Raw genomic sequence first — 16,956 nt, 5'->3', positions numbered from 1 at the left:
AAAGGAAGCACTGTGCTGCTGCATGTTCTTGTTGACCATCCAAACAAGGTTGTTCTTTACTCTTTCAGCCTTATGCACTGATTGTACCACGAGAACTTATGTTGGTGGTTATTAGAATCTGGATATATACCAAACACAATAGGTAGGTAGCTGCCTTAGTTAGTGGAGGGAGTTCCATACATAGTAAATACAGTGGTATGCAAATATCGATTTTAATGATAGCAAGTGTAGTTAGCAATTCTCTTCCTGACTTATGAGTTGGAAAAGCATTTAGTTTGTTTGTATTGCCTGTGAGGTCAAAGAGGTGAAAAGGTAGGTTGGTACCTCCCCTCCTAGCATTGTTTTCCCCCTCTGGCTCCCCACAAAAAGGTGGGGGTGGGGATTGTAAATTAATTCGCAATCTTAAAACATAGGAACACATGCACATTTCTATTTCAGTTTCTTGTTTTGTTTTTGATACCTTTTATATGTTTACACATATAAAGTAAAAAAAAAAAAACAAACCCAAAAAAACCCCAAAAAAACCAACTAAACAAAAAAACATAAATCAGTTTTTGCTGTGAGTTAAAAAGAAAGTAATTCTCCACTTATTGGGTTCATTTTATAGATTGAGATCAATGAAATTCTTCCAGCAACAGCATGAAATCAATTGTAAAATAACATATAATTCACATACTATCTTCTAAATTATAGTTTGTTTGACGTTAATCACCAAGGTTTCCATTTACTGCTATGCATTTTCTTGTAACAAAATTCTAGATAATGCTTGTGGATCTGTTTCTAATGTCTGAGAGTGATCTGTTTTTCATGTCCACAATTGCCTACATTTGATCTTATGCAAATCATGCAATCAAGCAAATGGAAAACAAGGCATTGTTGCTAGAGGACCTTGACAAACAGTGGCTGTGTAGTTTTAAGAACCTCTTTACCATGCATTCAGATTCATGTTCATGTATGTGGTTATTTGAATTCATTTATCCATTATGAAACACCTTGAACTTTAAACAAGAAAATGTCTGCCAGATCAGATTGTGTCAGGTAATTGCATCAATTAGAATTTAACATGATTTTCGTTGTTTAGTTTGTCAGTTTCTTGTTCTAAGTTTTGAGAGGTACAGCCTACAGTATACTGCAGGTTTATCGTCTTTGATGAAGTCTACAGAGAGATTTTTATTGACAGATATTTATCAACTCATATTTTGAGTAACATTCCTCAGTCTCTCATTTCTGTATTTTCTTCTGTTTGCTTCTAACTTCATTCTTTTTACTCTTTCAAAATCAAAATATTCCAGGTTGTGTTCTACAATATTTTCAGCATTTATTAGTTAAAATATGTTGGTGTTATTAAGCCAAGATGAGGAGTTAAGACTAGCTGTGACATGTGATATTTCCATATCTTAACTCTTTTTACCTTTTCTTTAACCTCCCCTCTACTTTCCTTCCCTCTCAGTATTCTTTTCAGTTGGTCTCAAAAGACTTTGCCGCTCCCATGTCCAGTTTGCATTCCTTGTTCTTTCCGTTCTTTAATTTGTTTTTCCTGCTTCTCTGTCCTCTTTTTGCCTTCTTCTTTTCCATCTTCTATTCTCCTAAACCTTGACATATTGCTCCCTGTTCAAATGTAAGTAGGTACTTCCAGAAACTCTTATTTATGTAGATAATCTCATGAATGAAAGTGCATCAAATCAAGGTTTCAGTAAAAGCTACTTTTCAAAAAAGCAGTTCCTTGATGAGGGATATCCCTTAAAGCTGAGAAAAAATATCCTTCCCTAATGAAATCCCAATGTCTGTATAAAGAAAAGATTCATCTACCATAAGCAAATGAAAAAGGAGAAATCTTTCTCTCTTCTGCTTTCTGTTCTGCTGTATACAGACTAAGAGTAGCACTGTAAGAGAGTGTTGGCTTTATTTATTGTTTACAAGGATATTATTTAAATTGGTGCTGTGGATTGCTTTTGGCTGTGTGTTTGGGAAAGTAAATTCCTACTGGTCACTTGTTTGCCCACACAGGACCTGAAGTATCAGATTTCTCTTTGAGATTTCCATCTTCATTTCTATTATTTGTGACTTCCTTGATGTCAGTGGGGAGGAAGAATGGATGCAGGAAGGTGACGTGTGGAGTTCACTTTCTCTGCTTGCTGAGCCAGCTCGAGCACCTGCTCTGAGTGTGCCTTCCCCCTCTCACCCACATAAGCACTGCTTAACCCTGGTAGAATCAAACCCATTATGTTGATTAAATATGCCACTATTACAGGCATTCCTTTGCTTTTTTTTTTTTTTTTTAGTCACAGCATTATTTCTTTTCTTTTAACTCACATTTTGCCGTGTCTGTCCTCACAAAACCAGAATAAATCAGAAGGAATTCCTTTGCAGGGACAGACATCAGACAAAGGGTAAACTAATGAGAAAGAAGATGGATCTATGGCATTTCTTCTTTAGCAATGGTCTTTCCGTTACAATTTTTAATCTCTACTCAAACATTTTTGCATAAAATAGTAGTTGGATATTATTTGGCTCTGCAAACACTGGCATTTATTATGTCTTGCTAAAACACAGAACTTTTCTGGCATATTAAAATTTGCTTTTATAACACACTCATTTTATTTGTATACCTTATACTGTTGCCAAAATCTGAATCATTGCCAAAATCTAAATTGTGAATTCCTTCTTAAAGGATCTACTCATTGAAATGTGCAATTTGTATTAAATTAAAAAGATTGGAAAATTCTATCTGAATTACTCTACTAGTACAATGTTTATGATAAGCATTCTTTTATTAGTACACGAATCCTAAAAATAAATGAGGCTCAAGACATTTTAGAATATTTATTCAGCAAAGATATTGCATTTTATTCACCATTTTCTGCAGTAATTGAAAATCAAGATAGCTTCAAAATAAATAACCAGTTAACAGTTGTCTTGCTACAGTATTAGACAGGTTGTCTTTTACTGAGATATGTTTTACGAATGTTTGATAGGCAAAGAGAGAACAGGGGTGGCAACAGCGAGCTGCCTTTGTGCTCATTCTTAAAGTGCACTGAGTAAATTGTATGTCTTCATGCTTGACATGTGTACAGTATACAGCACATTTTGTGGAAAAAATCTGTCTGTGTTAATGAATCTATATATGTTTTCTGTGACTTAATTGTCTTTGAAGTATTAGTCACTGTGGCAAATTAACATAGTATGTAGCACTAAGAAGGCTCTCCTGAAATTGTTTGAGGTGGTCCAATTGTACAGTAAAACTGGAGCTCCCTAGACCTATCCTATCACCACTCTGGGGCAAATCCAAAGCAGCTAAAAAGACAGGCTGCCCTTCCTCTGAGTTTTCTGAACTCACTAGGTACTGAAAGTTACAGACAAACAGGATAAAATTAATATGCCAAGTATTATAAATATGCAATGTGTGTTTTCTTTTTTTTGCCTTAGATTTAGCTGTTTTTACACCCCACCAGTTTCTGCTCACCGCCTGCACAATTGCTGGCTGTACAAACAGTTCCCAGGTCACCTTGTTTACTGCACAGCTGCCACCATCTCATGTAGATGCCCCGATCCTGACGATTTTGGATTCTAGAACAATATATGTGCAGTAAGTAAGGATTTCTTCTTTCCTGACAACACAATAGCGCATCAGTTTATTCAAGAATTCCAGTGAGTTCAATCAGGGAAAGGGTTTGTGACATAAAATTAAATTTATTATGATTAAATGCATAGAAGTGATTAGTTTAGTGGTTCTGTGCACCTTCTGATTATCACTTGCCAACTTAATTTCCATTTTCTCTTTACGCAATCAGTATAACCTACATATGGGCATAGCCTCTGCAAACTTCAGTGCAGGAAAGGTTCTGGTGATATGCCCATGTTGTAGCCCCTGCATTGTGTGTTAGTGTAATAATATATCTATGAAGTTCAAATACTGCATTAGAGCTTTGCCTTAGATTTATTTTTTTTGGTTGCACAACTATGTTTTCAAATTCTTGAGGTGAAACTCACAAAGTCCAATAAACAGAGCCTTACATTTTTTTTGAGTATGGTCTGATTCTTTCCTAGTCTTAATCATATTTTACTTTTATTTGCAGATGGAAAGAACCATTAGAATTAAATGGAATCTTAGATCGCTATGTGATTTATATTGCCAACAATGAGGAGAATTTTACACAATGGGATGTAATCTACAACAGCACAGAACTTTTTCTGGATTTTACTATTCGGCACCTTTTCCCAGGCACTGAATACCTCATAAAACTAGCCGTAAGTTTTCTCCTATTGTTAAACATAAGGATTTGCTCTTTCTTCATAAAATCTACAAATAGAAGGAAATATCATAAAGGAAGAGAGTTCAGTGTTAAGTAGCTGTTTGTTCAGAGTATTTCAAAAGACTGTAGTGTTTTTATTGCTTTTCTTTATCAATGATTTTGTTCTTTGTGATGAATTAGAGAAGATTCAGCTCACCAGAAAACTGTATACAGAGTCATGGGATTGTCTCTTGTTTTAAGCACATTGCTCATTTTATAACAATACCTATATAAGGATATTTGCTTTGATAAATGCCATAGAAAAATATTCAGCTCTTGATTATGAATAAATTTACATTTATGTAGACTGGGTATGCATTCATTTTTTTTTTTTTTTTCTTAACATGCTCTTGAACGTTCTAAATATTACACCACAAAAAAAAAAAAAAAAAAAGCCAACAAAAAAACCTGCCTTTGGGTGGCGATAAGGATCTGACTTGAACTTGAAAAAGCAAGGATATTCAGTCTAATTAAGGCTTAGATTTGTGTTGAAATTAATTCATTTGTGCCTAGGCGTCTCAGCACATTTAACTATATAGCATATAAAATAATACTATGTTCAAAAGTGTGACAGTACTTCAACAAGCAGTTTAAATCTTCAGAAGCAAGTATGACTATCAAAAGTATTTGAGATGTCCCACTGTGCCACAGCTTTACTGTGCTCCCACCAGCTCCTGAACACAGGTGCAAGGAGAGAGGATGAAGGGAGAGTTAACAGCTCGGATCTGCAGAGCCAGGGTTGCTTTGTTTGATGTTTCTGCTTTGGGATAATAGTTAAAGCAATGAAGTGGTGTGTGGATTTTGTTTTTATTTCTTTAACACATACAGATTTTCACAGACTTACTGAATATATTTTTAGGAATGGTTCATTTTTATATTTTATCTCTAATTAATTTCTATTTTTATTTTATAAATATATATAATTGCAGTGCATCAAAGGTAACAAGAAACTAAGAGAAAGGTCATTTCTTTTAGTGATAGTTAAAGTGGATAAAATGGTCTCTGATAGGCAGGTTTGAAGACTCCTTGTAGCTTTGAACATAGCAGGTCAAAAGTGCATGAGATGCCCAGTATATTTGAAATGGTAGAGTAGGCATTAAAACATTGAGACCCATTGAATTTAGAAATTACCAGGATAGTTTGAGAGCTATGTAAAAGTAGAGATTTACAAGTTATGAAGCTTAAAAGTGGTCAAATGTTGAAGTAAACAAAACAAACCTAACAAAAGAAGAAAAAAAAACCACAAACAACATCTGCACCCCTACATCCCACCCTCCCCCCTCCAATAAGAATGCACAAATCAAAGCAACCACACCTGGAAAGAAGTTTTATTGGAATTCTGTGAAAACTTCTCCATTTAAAAAAATCACAGTATGCCTTCAACTCTGGAAACTTGTTTAAACTCTCTAGTTTCTTGGTTGGATGAAATAAGCTAGAGCCTCTTTCTTTGTACTTGATTCACAGATAATGCTGATTTTGTTTTGTATTCATACAAAATCAGCTTCTGGTTTATTTGAGAAAACTGAAGACTGATTCGTTGAAATTCTCGGCTTTTAACAGCTCAGCAGAATTTTCAGTACCTCACAGACCCATGACTTCAACTTTTGCGTGACATGTTTAGGTACATTTAGCAAAATGTTTTTCTTTGTATGCAGTTATATTTTTTCACAGCTGATGACTTCCATTTAGTATGAAGCAAAAGAATCGTTACATACTGTAAATGACTGCAACGGCTTTTATAAACAAGTCTAATGCTTCTTTCCAAAAGTCAGCCGAGTAGTCTAAGGTCATGTCTCCCTAGATTAGTGCAAAAGGGATTTCCTTTTGCTCTGTTCCTGCTCTAAGCTGGTTGGATGTGAGCCAGGCCAATCTCAAAGCAAATGGAAAGCTAAAAGGCTGCATTTAAAATTAGCTGGGGTGGCACACCCTTTTATATGGCTTGAGTGCTTTTGTGATGTCTCTGTTGAATGTCTCCTTGCTGCTGTGTTGTGTGAGTAAACTAGCCTACGTGCTGGCTGGAGGATCACTGTGTTTGGCCTTCTTATGTGTCACAAACCTGTCCCTTGGCTCTCTGAATGTGTTGATGTTTTTTCAGATTTTTCCCCAAATTTGTTTCCCAGTGAAGATCTGAGTGGCACAATGGGGCTCCAAGTGGGTGTAGGATATCATGACTTAGAGTACCTCTGTGTGAGATAGCTGAGAGTCTCACCAATGTCTTCTACATTTGGATATAGTAATCTAAAATACCACAATGTAAAATGCAGATGAGCTTTGTCTTATAGATTTTCATTCGAAGAATTAGAATTTTGTATGCCAGCAAATTTCCTGGATCTTCATGAAATTCAAGAAATAAATGAATAGCAAGGCTGCAGCTAATTAACTTCTTAACTAAAAAGCCCTCCATTGCTAAGGAGTACTAAATAGAGCTCCTTTAACAAGGGAGCAAGTAACGCAGGAGGAAGAGGCCTTTTTCTTAGGTCTTTGTGAAGTCAATAGTAGCTGAATAATTTGAAGTGCAGTCTGGCTTTGCAGGAAGGATGATGTTCTTTAACATTTTGATAAGGAAAATGTTTAGAGTTATGTGATCATCTGTCTAAGCTGACAATAAGGTGTTTAAATAAATGCCACTTTTGTATATTCCCGAAGCTAAGTTTGCATTCTTTCCTTGTTATTTGATAGCCAAAACTGAATACAAGGAGTCATTCTGTAGTTGTGTTGAGAGTGCAATTTCCAGAGAAATCAAAACAATCTTTGTGTGTAAAATAGCCTCTCATTTACAAATAGTTCTATTTTTTACCTATGGGGCTAGTATATACCTCTGAAGTGGAGAAGGAAATAAGTTAACTGTTCACCTATTTGCAACACACTGGGAAATAAGAAACTGAAAATAATCCTTTCAAATAATATACACAGGATTGGAAGAAGCATTTTATTCCTGGAGATCTGGATTGTAAGGATGGTTTTCCTTTGTGTGCTGATGATCCAGAAAGCACTGCTTGTCCACGTCAACATGCAGTCAAAAAAGAAATATCATGACTTGAGTTTTAATGAAAATGTATATCTGAATCCTTATTGAATTGGGGTTTTATGTAAGCTATTGCTAAAAACAACAATGGAAAACAAACAATAGATACAACAAAATAAAAGAATAACATTTAAATCAAGTAGAGAGTTTACATATTCTTATATGTGTTTTTTAACTTCTGTAGCTTCTCATCTTGCCATTGATTTTAGTGCAAGTAATCAGCAAACCAGTGCATGTAAGGGGCTAGCTGTGTGGCCTTATGTTTCTGCATGTAAAATTTTAAAAGCCTGGTATCTGAGGCGATCTGCAAATTCTTGCACATTGCATTGCTTCATAATCAAGCAAAATGTAAAAGTGGTGTAATCAATCTTTTCTTCCCTGGTAGCTGAAATACAAATGATTTGACTGTTATCCATAAACATGCAATAATAACTGTTACATATTGATTTATAATACAGTGTTTTTTCACTCTTTTAATTGCATCTGCGCACCACTCAGTCTGCTGTCGTGAAGTGCAGAAGTCTCTGAGTGTTGTTGTTTTTGTTCTGAATGACTATTCAGTGAGACATTTTTTCAGGTGCATTGCAAGGTGGTTAGTATATTCTGTCTGAAAGTTGTGACAACGCTATTCAGTTCCTGAATGATTTTATGGTATAAATAGTAGATACTATACTGTAGTATTCTTTAGTTGTTTCTGCAAAAGCATTTGAAATCTAATTGTGATTATGACTCTCGGTCAAATGCAAAATGATGGGAATCAAATATTAGTACAAGGTTTTATCAATATTGCACTTAAAAATTGAGTATCGTTAGTAGCATCTCTTGTTAAGATAAAAGTTACCTGAATTTAAGATGAGATTCTCTTATGAAAAGCAGTCCTACAAAGTTCAGATATGTAAAAGCTTGAAAACTGCAGATAATTCACTTCTAGGCTCAAAGGCTGTTGGTATTACATTGAAATATGTTTATTTGTTGTGATTAATATTTTAAGGCTTGCACTGGAGGTGGATGCTCAATAAGCGAAGCTAGCACAGCTGAAACAGATGAGAGTACGCCAGAAGGTGTTCCTGCTCCAAAAGCCCAGTCATATTCATCTGACTCCTTTAACATCTCATGGGCTAAGCCTGAGTATCCGAATGGTAAGTGAACTCTTTTAGCCTCAAGTTAAAAAGATGATTAGTAAAGGTAAATTAATATTCTAAATGGCAGCTTATATGTGGTGCTTAATTTTTAATGATCATTTTAGCACATAAAATACCTGAGATAGTATCATTGTCTGCAGCTAGGAGATTGTGGTTTTCAGCCTACTGTACGGTTTCAGTAGCTCAAAAGTGCTCCCTTTTGATGGTTCTTGTGTACTGCATCTCATTGTTTAATGTTTTCCAAGACAACTGAGCTGAGGACAGGCCGTTCTTGGAGAAAATCCACCTAGGGTGCTCATTCTACCTTAAAATAAAACATTGATTTCCATTTCATAAATAGACAAGTAACAAATATTACATTATTGTTCTTTGTAATCATCTTGGAAGTGTGCATTTGCTTGACTAGGGAAATTAAGTAATACACTTCCTTTTGTTTAGAAATGTTTTCCAATGGGAATTGTCTAAATGTAACACTTTTGGACAAATTCAACACTTCTAATATCAGTATCATATATCCTTGGATTTCACCTTAATTTTATTATTACCTATATGATACATTGTATCAGAACAGAGGAAGCTATGAAGAAATTGCTGAATTCAAGCAACAGAAATGTTTTTTCTTATTGGGTATCATATTGATATATATATAAAATTATTATTTTAATTTCACATGAATTTCATTTTTCCCCTGAAAGTTTACCTCGCTTTCAAATGTGGGGGAACAGAAGTTGTATCCACAACCTCAATACAAGGCACTTGAAACAATTTCCAAAAAATTAGTGATTATAAGGCTACACACTTATAGCATCCTGTAAGATATTACATTACTTTTAAAGGAATTAAGAGTCATCTGCTGTTAAATACATTATTTGATAATTTAAGATCTTTTGTTATTGGTGTCACTCTGTAAGATTTTTCTGTCTAAACCCTTAAAAACCCTCACACCCTGTAACTGAAATAACACCAGTGCAAGTGGCAAAGGCTTAGGGGGAAGAAAGGAGTGCAAAATAAAAAGGAAGAGGGAAGGAGAGGGGGGGAAATTGTGAGATAGAAGGCAGGATGTCCAAGTATGTGGCTTAGTGGACAAAACATGAACCATTTCCAGTTTGCCCTTTAAGCGTAAATTATTGTATGACTCTATAAATCTACACATATCTTCTTATTAACACAATAATACTGCATATAGTTTGTCTCTCTCCCCTTTTAAATGTAATGAACAGATTGTTTAAAAGTTTAAAAAAAAAAAAAAAGAGTTGTGAGAGTTACCAAGTTTTATTAAAGACCATTACATTGTTCTGTACCCTTTAAAATTACTCTGTTAATTTCACATCTTCCTATTATTAAAATTAATATTATTAAATTATGAATATTATTAAAAGTTCATGGAGTGTTTTTCCCTTGGAACTGTTGTTTTTTGGTGATGTGTGGATACCTTGTGTGTGACTATTAGACAGTTTTCATTGCAGTTAGAATTGGTGAGAGGGATTCAAATGCATTTGGCTTCTGTTGCTCTGCCTTGTGGAGAAAAGCTGCTTTTTCCACTTATGAGCTCTTAAGTACTTAAGTGTGGAAGAACTGCTTTCTTGTGAGAATTTGGCAGGTAGAAGGGCATTAGGGCCTTTACTGTTCCAGCATAGTATGCTCTCACTTATACAATGATCAACAAGGGATATGTGAATGTTCTCTCATTTTTCTTCTTTCTCTTCCTTACCCACCTTTTTTGGAGTTTCAGAAAGTACATATAACTATTAACATTTTTTTACCATGCTTTCTTCCCCCCCCCCCCTCACTTTCCTGCTTGCATCTAAAACTTTTCACTGATTAACTGCCTGATCAGGAAAGTTTCCACTGTGTAACTCTTTTTCCCACTTGCAGCATATCTTTTGGGCTACCCAGTGGCCACTTCATCCATAGTTGCTGTCTGTCAGTACTTAATTGAGTAGGAGGCTGAAAAATACTGTGGTTGAAAAAACTGAAATATGAGAAAGATCAGCAAAAACAAACATCCCTTAAATTTTGCTACTTCAGCATTTTAGAGGTATGTTGTTGTGGCTGGAGATTAATGGAGCTCTAATGTAGCCCCCTTCCTCAGAAGCACTGGAACTATTTCTCACTCTTGACTTGGTTGGTGAGTTTCATTATACTAGGTATAAGTAGTTTTTTTTTGAATTTGTTGATTTTGGCTTGATTTCAGATGGAAACCTCAGAGTTGCAACAATTTGCACATCATAAATTGACACCTCCTTGATAGATCTCAGGGGCCATTCCTTTATCTTCTATCTTCTCACACTGTAGTCCAGAAGTTATTGTATATTTCCAGGAACACAGAAAGTTAATCAGGTCTTGCTGATGTTGAGTAGATGTACAGTCTAATTTTCAGGGATTTGCTCAGCATGAACTTTACTATGTTCTCTTGATGTATGTAGTGTGTAGCTGCCTGCTACTAAATGGACAAAGTTAAGGGGGATTAATATGCCATCTTTGATGCCACTTATGGAAAACAAGATTACAGTCTACTTAGCTTCTTCACAAAAATGGCACAATGAATAAAAGGTTGACTTAGAGTTTTACTGAGCTAAGAGTTCCATGGGTATCAAGGAGTAATGTTACCTGAATATGGACGTTGAGTTTCTGGCCTTCAGAAATCACTGTCTGATAGAAAACAGGGAGAAGTACACCTAATTCTTTTAAAGTTGCCTCCTTTATGTAATATGTAATTTGTGTGTCAGATTTGAGGAAAAAAAGACATTTGGAAGATGATATGCTGATGTACATATTACTTTTTGCTTTATTTTCAAACCAAAAAGAAAATAGTTGAGAGAGTATGGCCCTGAGGTATGTCACTATACAGCAGCACCCCACAACACCCCTCCATCTCTGTCGTTTACATTCAAATATGTAGATAGTGTAATATAAAGAAAATACCCCATTTTGTTCAGGCAGGAGTTGGAGAGAATTGTGTGATGACAAAAGACATCAGATATTCTGTTCAGTATTCAAGTGGCCTCAATTAAGAAGCCATGTTTTCTTCATAACATATCCAATATAGGCTTGCCACATAGTTTGAGGTCTGCTCTTTTGGAGGTTTTTCACATACAAAAGTTTCTTTCTCTCTTCTCACCAAGGAAATTTTTCTTAAGGTGGTTACTTATCAAAAGCTTCTGTATAGATCATAGATCTATCAAGTCTATCATTCAGGGCCATGTGGAATTGTATAAAGAGTAACAGAGATTATAAAAACCAGATTATGAAATTATTCAGTGAATTAATCCAACAGTAGTTGTTGTTGTGCTTGCAAAAGACTACTTTTTTTCATTGTCAATGAAACTGATGTAGATAAGATTTGACCTGTAGTTGTACCTTAAGAGGTAAAAGGGGTACATATGCAAGGGACTCCTGGTGACCACACATTTTTTTTTTTCAGAATCTAAGCTTTAATTGTACTGTTGGGTTTCTTTTCAAGAATGAAATGTACTTGTACCATGGTCAGTAATTTTATCTTCAGTGAAACTAAGGTTTAATCTGGCTATCTGGAATTAATAATTGTAAAGAACCGTGTAATTTCTTTTTCTCCATGTGCCCCTTCTAAAGCCTTGCAGTCATTGAAATGTGCTCTTTTCTATTGCATGATTTGTGAGCACTTCAGGAGTATCTAGCAAATCCTGGAAAGTAAGTAAACTCTGGTCTGGTTTTCACAGTATGTTTTTTAATCATGTATAAGTCAGATGGAGAGGTTATTTATACCTAGCCAAAATGAAGTACTGCCTGATATCTGGAGAATGGCTACACATCTCAAAGTTGGACTACTGCCTTCTGTTTTGATGTATAATTTTCTTTTTTTTTTTTTTTTTTTTTTTAATACTCTAATTTTCTCCATAAAAGTCATATAAAGCAGAGGCAGAACCAAAATCAACAGATAATGTATCAGCTTATTCAAGATCGTTGTTCTCTAACAGTACTGGGAAGGCTAAGAAGAGCTCACAGTGCTGACCCTCAGGCTGCTCCTCGCGGTGATGCTGCATTATACTGTGATTGCAGGAACACTCTAAAATAATAGTTCAGTTAATTCATACTGAATTACAGTAGAGTTTTCATAGAGATACGTATGACACCTGTATTAATATAAAATGAGTTCATTATGATTCATGCTGTTACCACAAATATAAAAGGAAGTGATTATATGATTTGACTCTGACTTTAAAGGATTAGCACTTTAGTACAAGTGTTAAAGTACATCATTATTTTTTTGCCTCTAAAATGCATCCTTAATGCTGGTGTTTACAATCAGAAATGCCTTTGTTGGACTTAAAATGAATTCTTTCTGAGATAAATATAAAATATCTATATTTGATATTTTGTTTATTTAATATAGGGCCCAATATCAGCCATTAATGTCCTTGCCTTACAAGGAACTAGACATGGAACAACAAGGAATATTAGCTTTAGGAAGCCCGTCAAATTTGGTGTGGTTTACCAGGACTTCCTCCCACATGTATGTCTCTGTTATCTGTCTTGAGTTTAGCCTCTCACTTTGTTAGATTTGGAAAGACTTGCGGAATTTATGAATCACTTTGTATACACAGTTCTACAGTGATGCCTCCTATTTATTTCCATGGAAACTACAACAGATACACAGAGCACAACAGCACTATTTGGTAAAGCAAATCCTCAGCTACAAAACGCTATTTTCCATTATAGTCACCACAGTTAGCTAATTTATGAGGATGAGCTGATTGAGACATTCTTCATTTAGTTGTGTGGCTGCTATGTGTGGCTGTCCTGTACATGGCTTTTCTTTCCTGTTGCTGTCACTACTGTGGCAAAACAACACCCACCATCTCACTGTGCTCACATCCACTATCTGGTCTCCATAAACATTCAGCAACCATCTATGCCATTTCTTTCCTCATGGAGGAATTCAACAACCCACCTTTGCTCCATACACTCTTGCATGTCAAACACCGATTTGTTGGAGTGCCCCTCTGCTGTCATCAGTCACATAGCAACAATGTGTAGGGGATAGTGGTGGGAAGGTTCAGCCTTTTCTGCTGTATCACCAACATTTGCCTCTAACATCATAGGCCAACATCATAAAATGGAAGGCATTACTTTTGGAGCAAACCTTGTGTATTTTGTGGAGTAACACTTCAGAGTCCATCTGAAAAAGCTGTGCTCTTATGAAGCATTTATTGAGTAGAGCTTTTTAGAAAGTTGGACCACAAACAAACACTTGTTTTTCATTTGACAACCTTCAGTTGGATTTCAGAAATTCTCATCCATAATTGATTTAAATGCAGTGTTTTTAGCAAATAAATAAATAAAATTTTTAAAAATGGGTATTTGTCAGACTCATGCAAAGATACAAATACTGCTTTAATTGCAAAAGTAATCAGATTGCAAATGTAGCCAGCTATAGTTTTCTGTAAACTAATGCCTAATGGAAACTTGACTTGAGCTAGTCAAAGTTGTCTATCATTTAAATAATTACATCAGTATTTTTATTTTCTAGGTCTACAGCTGTACAGATGCGAAATTGTTTTGTGTATCATTCCAGTTCTTGTTTGAATAGCTGTATGCTGAGTAATCTGTGAAAAAAAGTTTGCCTGTATTTTCCTGATTCCAAGGCGATGTTAACTGCTGTCTACTAAGGCTTATTTGTATGTAATCTTTGGAAGGCTGTCATTGTTTCCAAAGAATGCAGTTCAATGATGAGGTTTTCAACAGTTAAAATTGTGTGACTGTGTTTTTCCTGTTATATACCCAGTAATGTTAAATAATGGCCTGCTTAACTATAAAATATGTGAAATAGTACCACTACCTTCATGTCTGTAGCACTAAAGATTTTCTTATAAATTCTGTGGCTCTATAGATATTGAGCACTATCACATTGTTTTATAGGTATTATTACCAGCTACGGATTGTATATGGATGGTGTTCTAATACAGAATTCATCACAGCTAAATTGTTATGCTTATGGACTTGCTCCTTGGAGTCTGCATTCCTTCAGAGTCCAGGCATGTACTGCGAAAGGTTGTGCTTTGGGTCCATTGGTGAGTACCTCAATTTGCATTCTGGGAGTGTAATAAATGTCAGATGGCAGTGAATATCAGAGTAAATGGTGATGATTCACTCTGGTCAGTACTAACCCATCTGGCAAAATGTGACATTTAAAAAAAGAAAAAAAATCCTCTTTAAGAGCTGTTGAAGATTTGATAGGTCATCGTTAGGCAGCATTCCAAAGTAGAACATAGGTACAGCAGTGAAAGGCAAAAATCGAGGCTGAAAATGCATGATATTGAAATGAAGTACAGTTGATATGTTTTAAAGGGGTGGATGTGAAATAGTCAGATTTGTAAGGACATAATATAAAGAAAGAGTTACTGTTCCAGTAATGAGCAAGATGCTAACTGCCTGATTGAAAGAATGGAAGGTAAGTCAAGAAGTGAAGAAGTCAGAAAAGGAAAATGCGGCTATTTTGAAATATCTTTTGAATGCAAATCTGTGATCAAAATATTCTACTAGACTTACTTTAACAGCCTTGTACAACATCCCATTTCTTCAGATTTTGAAAGACAGGAATATTGAATATGACATGTGCAAACAATGCTTCTGAGGCTTTTTTTTTAATGCTGTAGAAGGCTGAGCTGATATATCCAGTGCTGCTGTATCTTTTATCTTTATGATTTATTATTCACTTTTTTAATATTCTTCCTAAGAATGTTTTCTTTCAAATTCTTGTAACATCGTCTATCTGCAAAAGATGACTTTATAACCATTAAGCATTTTACAACTTGGATTACTTTGAAGGATATTTACTTTTAAAAGCTTGGATGGCTTCTTGCCAGTTTTTGTGTTACATTTTTTATGACTTCATACCTACCTGAAAAGCAAATCTTGTTCCAAAGTATTCAATGTGTGGTACCCTAATACATCGCAGTAGTAGTGATGTTTAAGACAGGTCATTGCCAAACTATGCACACAGATGAAATATGTGTTTTTACTACTCCTATTCTATCAAATAGGCATTAAAAAGGGGAAATGAACACCAGTAGTTAGGGTTATTACATTTAGCTTAATAGCGTTTTTTCGTGTCTTCGCTGAACTCGACTTAGTATCGTGACACTTGCAACAACTCCCAGCAGGGGTCGCTGTAGCGGATACCCATCTGCATCCCGTGATCGGTCCACAAACTGTTTTCCAAAGCCAGTGATCCATCTCTAATCGTAGGAATTGAAGCACAACATCTTTATTTAGGCAAACCTAAGTGCTGCCAGGAAGTGTAAGCACTTTGACTTTTTGAAAGATTTTTATATCAATTACAGTATAAATCCAACACTTTAAATAAAAAATATCCAAAAGTTTCACCTCTTTCATTACTCTAAATAGTGTGGGAAGCGTCTTCCAGCCATAAGATGATATCCTTCCAGCTATTTTTGTTCCTGATCTTGTGTTTAATGTGCCCTAATCGATTGAAAGGATGCTATGTGACTCTACTAAATCCTGGATTTCTCCTGCTTGTGCTTCTGAAGGTGGCTCTGAAGATCTTAATCAGTTACAAGGGTGTTAGCAATTTTGCTGTTTCAATAAGCTTCTTGTATGGGTCAGATGAGTGTTCTGTTAGGATTTTTATGCTTTGTCAGTGGTAACGACCTATTTTTAAGTGAAATGCAAATCTGCAACACATGAATTCAAAAATTCTCCATTTTAATTTTTTACCGGTGAACCCAAAGTTTTACTTTTGCATCAATTCTATATATTTTTTAAAATTGTTTTACTGCCTAAAAAAGCCCACACACACACATACAAAATAAGCAAAGTTTTTACTTATTTATCTAGAAGTAGAAGAAACTGTACATCTTCTGACAGATTAGTTGGAGGAATTCAGGTGATATATTGCTGATTTCCAAATGCATTAGGTCTGGTAAATACTGCATGCACAAAAAGAATCAATTGATATAACAGACGCAACAGAGCTTTTTCAGCTGTTCAGGTTATGATGAAGATTACTACAAACTGTACTCTTTTAAGAATATCCTTTTCAGTAGTAAAAAAATAGTTGATATTTCTTTCTCCAAGTTTCTGATGTGGAGAGTTTAGAGTACCAGCATGAATTGGCACAGCCTTGCAGGATACTATTGTAGCTCAGAAAGTACAGTTTAGTCACATTCTTCCATAAGGATGCTTTTGACTGAAAAATCCAAATAATCAATCTGGTTTTTATCCAGTGAATCTGTGAAGCATTTGTTTATCTTAAAGCATGTACATTATCTTGTTGATTTTTCCGCAACTTCTCATCTCTTTCAAGTATAATCTTGTGCTAATTTAGAGTGCATGACTGTAGAAGCCTGTACGTAGAGGTATTTGGTGCACATCAAAGATTTAGCCAGAAACGTAGAAGCAATAGGCTTTCCAAATTTTACGTGTGAAAAAGTAAAATATTAATATTTCAAGGGAAGTGAAAGTGTGCTATGCTTTGTTGTTATGATGATAGAGCAGG

The 16,956-nt window shown here is 35.2% G+C and overlaps 1 protein-coding gene across 1 annotated transcript in view; it reads left to right on the top strand.

Annotated features, from left to right (window-relative positions):
* USH2A (usherin) overlaps positions 1-16,956 on the top strand; it is a 342,112-nt gene that overhangs the window by 163,307 nt on the left and 161,849 nt on the right. The window contains exons 33-36 of the mRNA XM_085542932.1: positions 3,427-3,586; positions 4,077-4,248; positions 8,309-8,456; positions 14,358-14,509. Of these exons, the coding sequence (XP_085399058.1) occupies positions 3,427-3,586; positions 4,077-4,248; positions 8,309-8,456; positions 14,358-14,509 (632 nt within the window). The remainder of the gene's footprint in view (positions 1-3,426; positions 3,587-4,076; positions 4,249-8,308; positions 8,457-14,357; positions 14,510-16,956) is intronic.

This window comes from Coturnix japonica, chromosome 3, assembly GCF_054131305.1.
Source record: "Coturnix japonica strain WE chromosome 3, WE-NBRP24, whole genome shotgun sequence".
NCBI lineage: Eukaryota > Metazoa > Chordata > Aves > Galliformes > Phasianidae > Coturnix > Coturnix japonica.
Note: the sequence above shows the minus strand (reverse complement) of the source record. Positions and strands in the feature narration are given on the sequence as shown.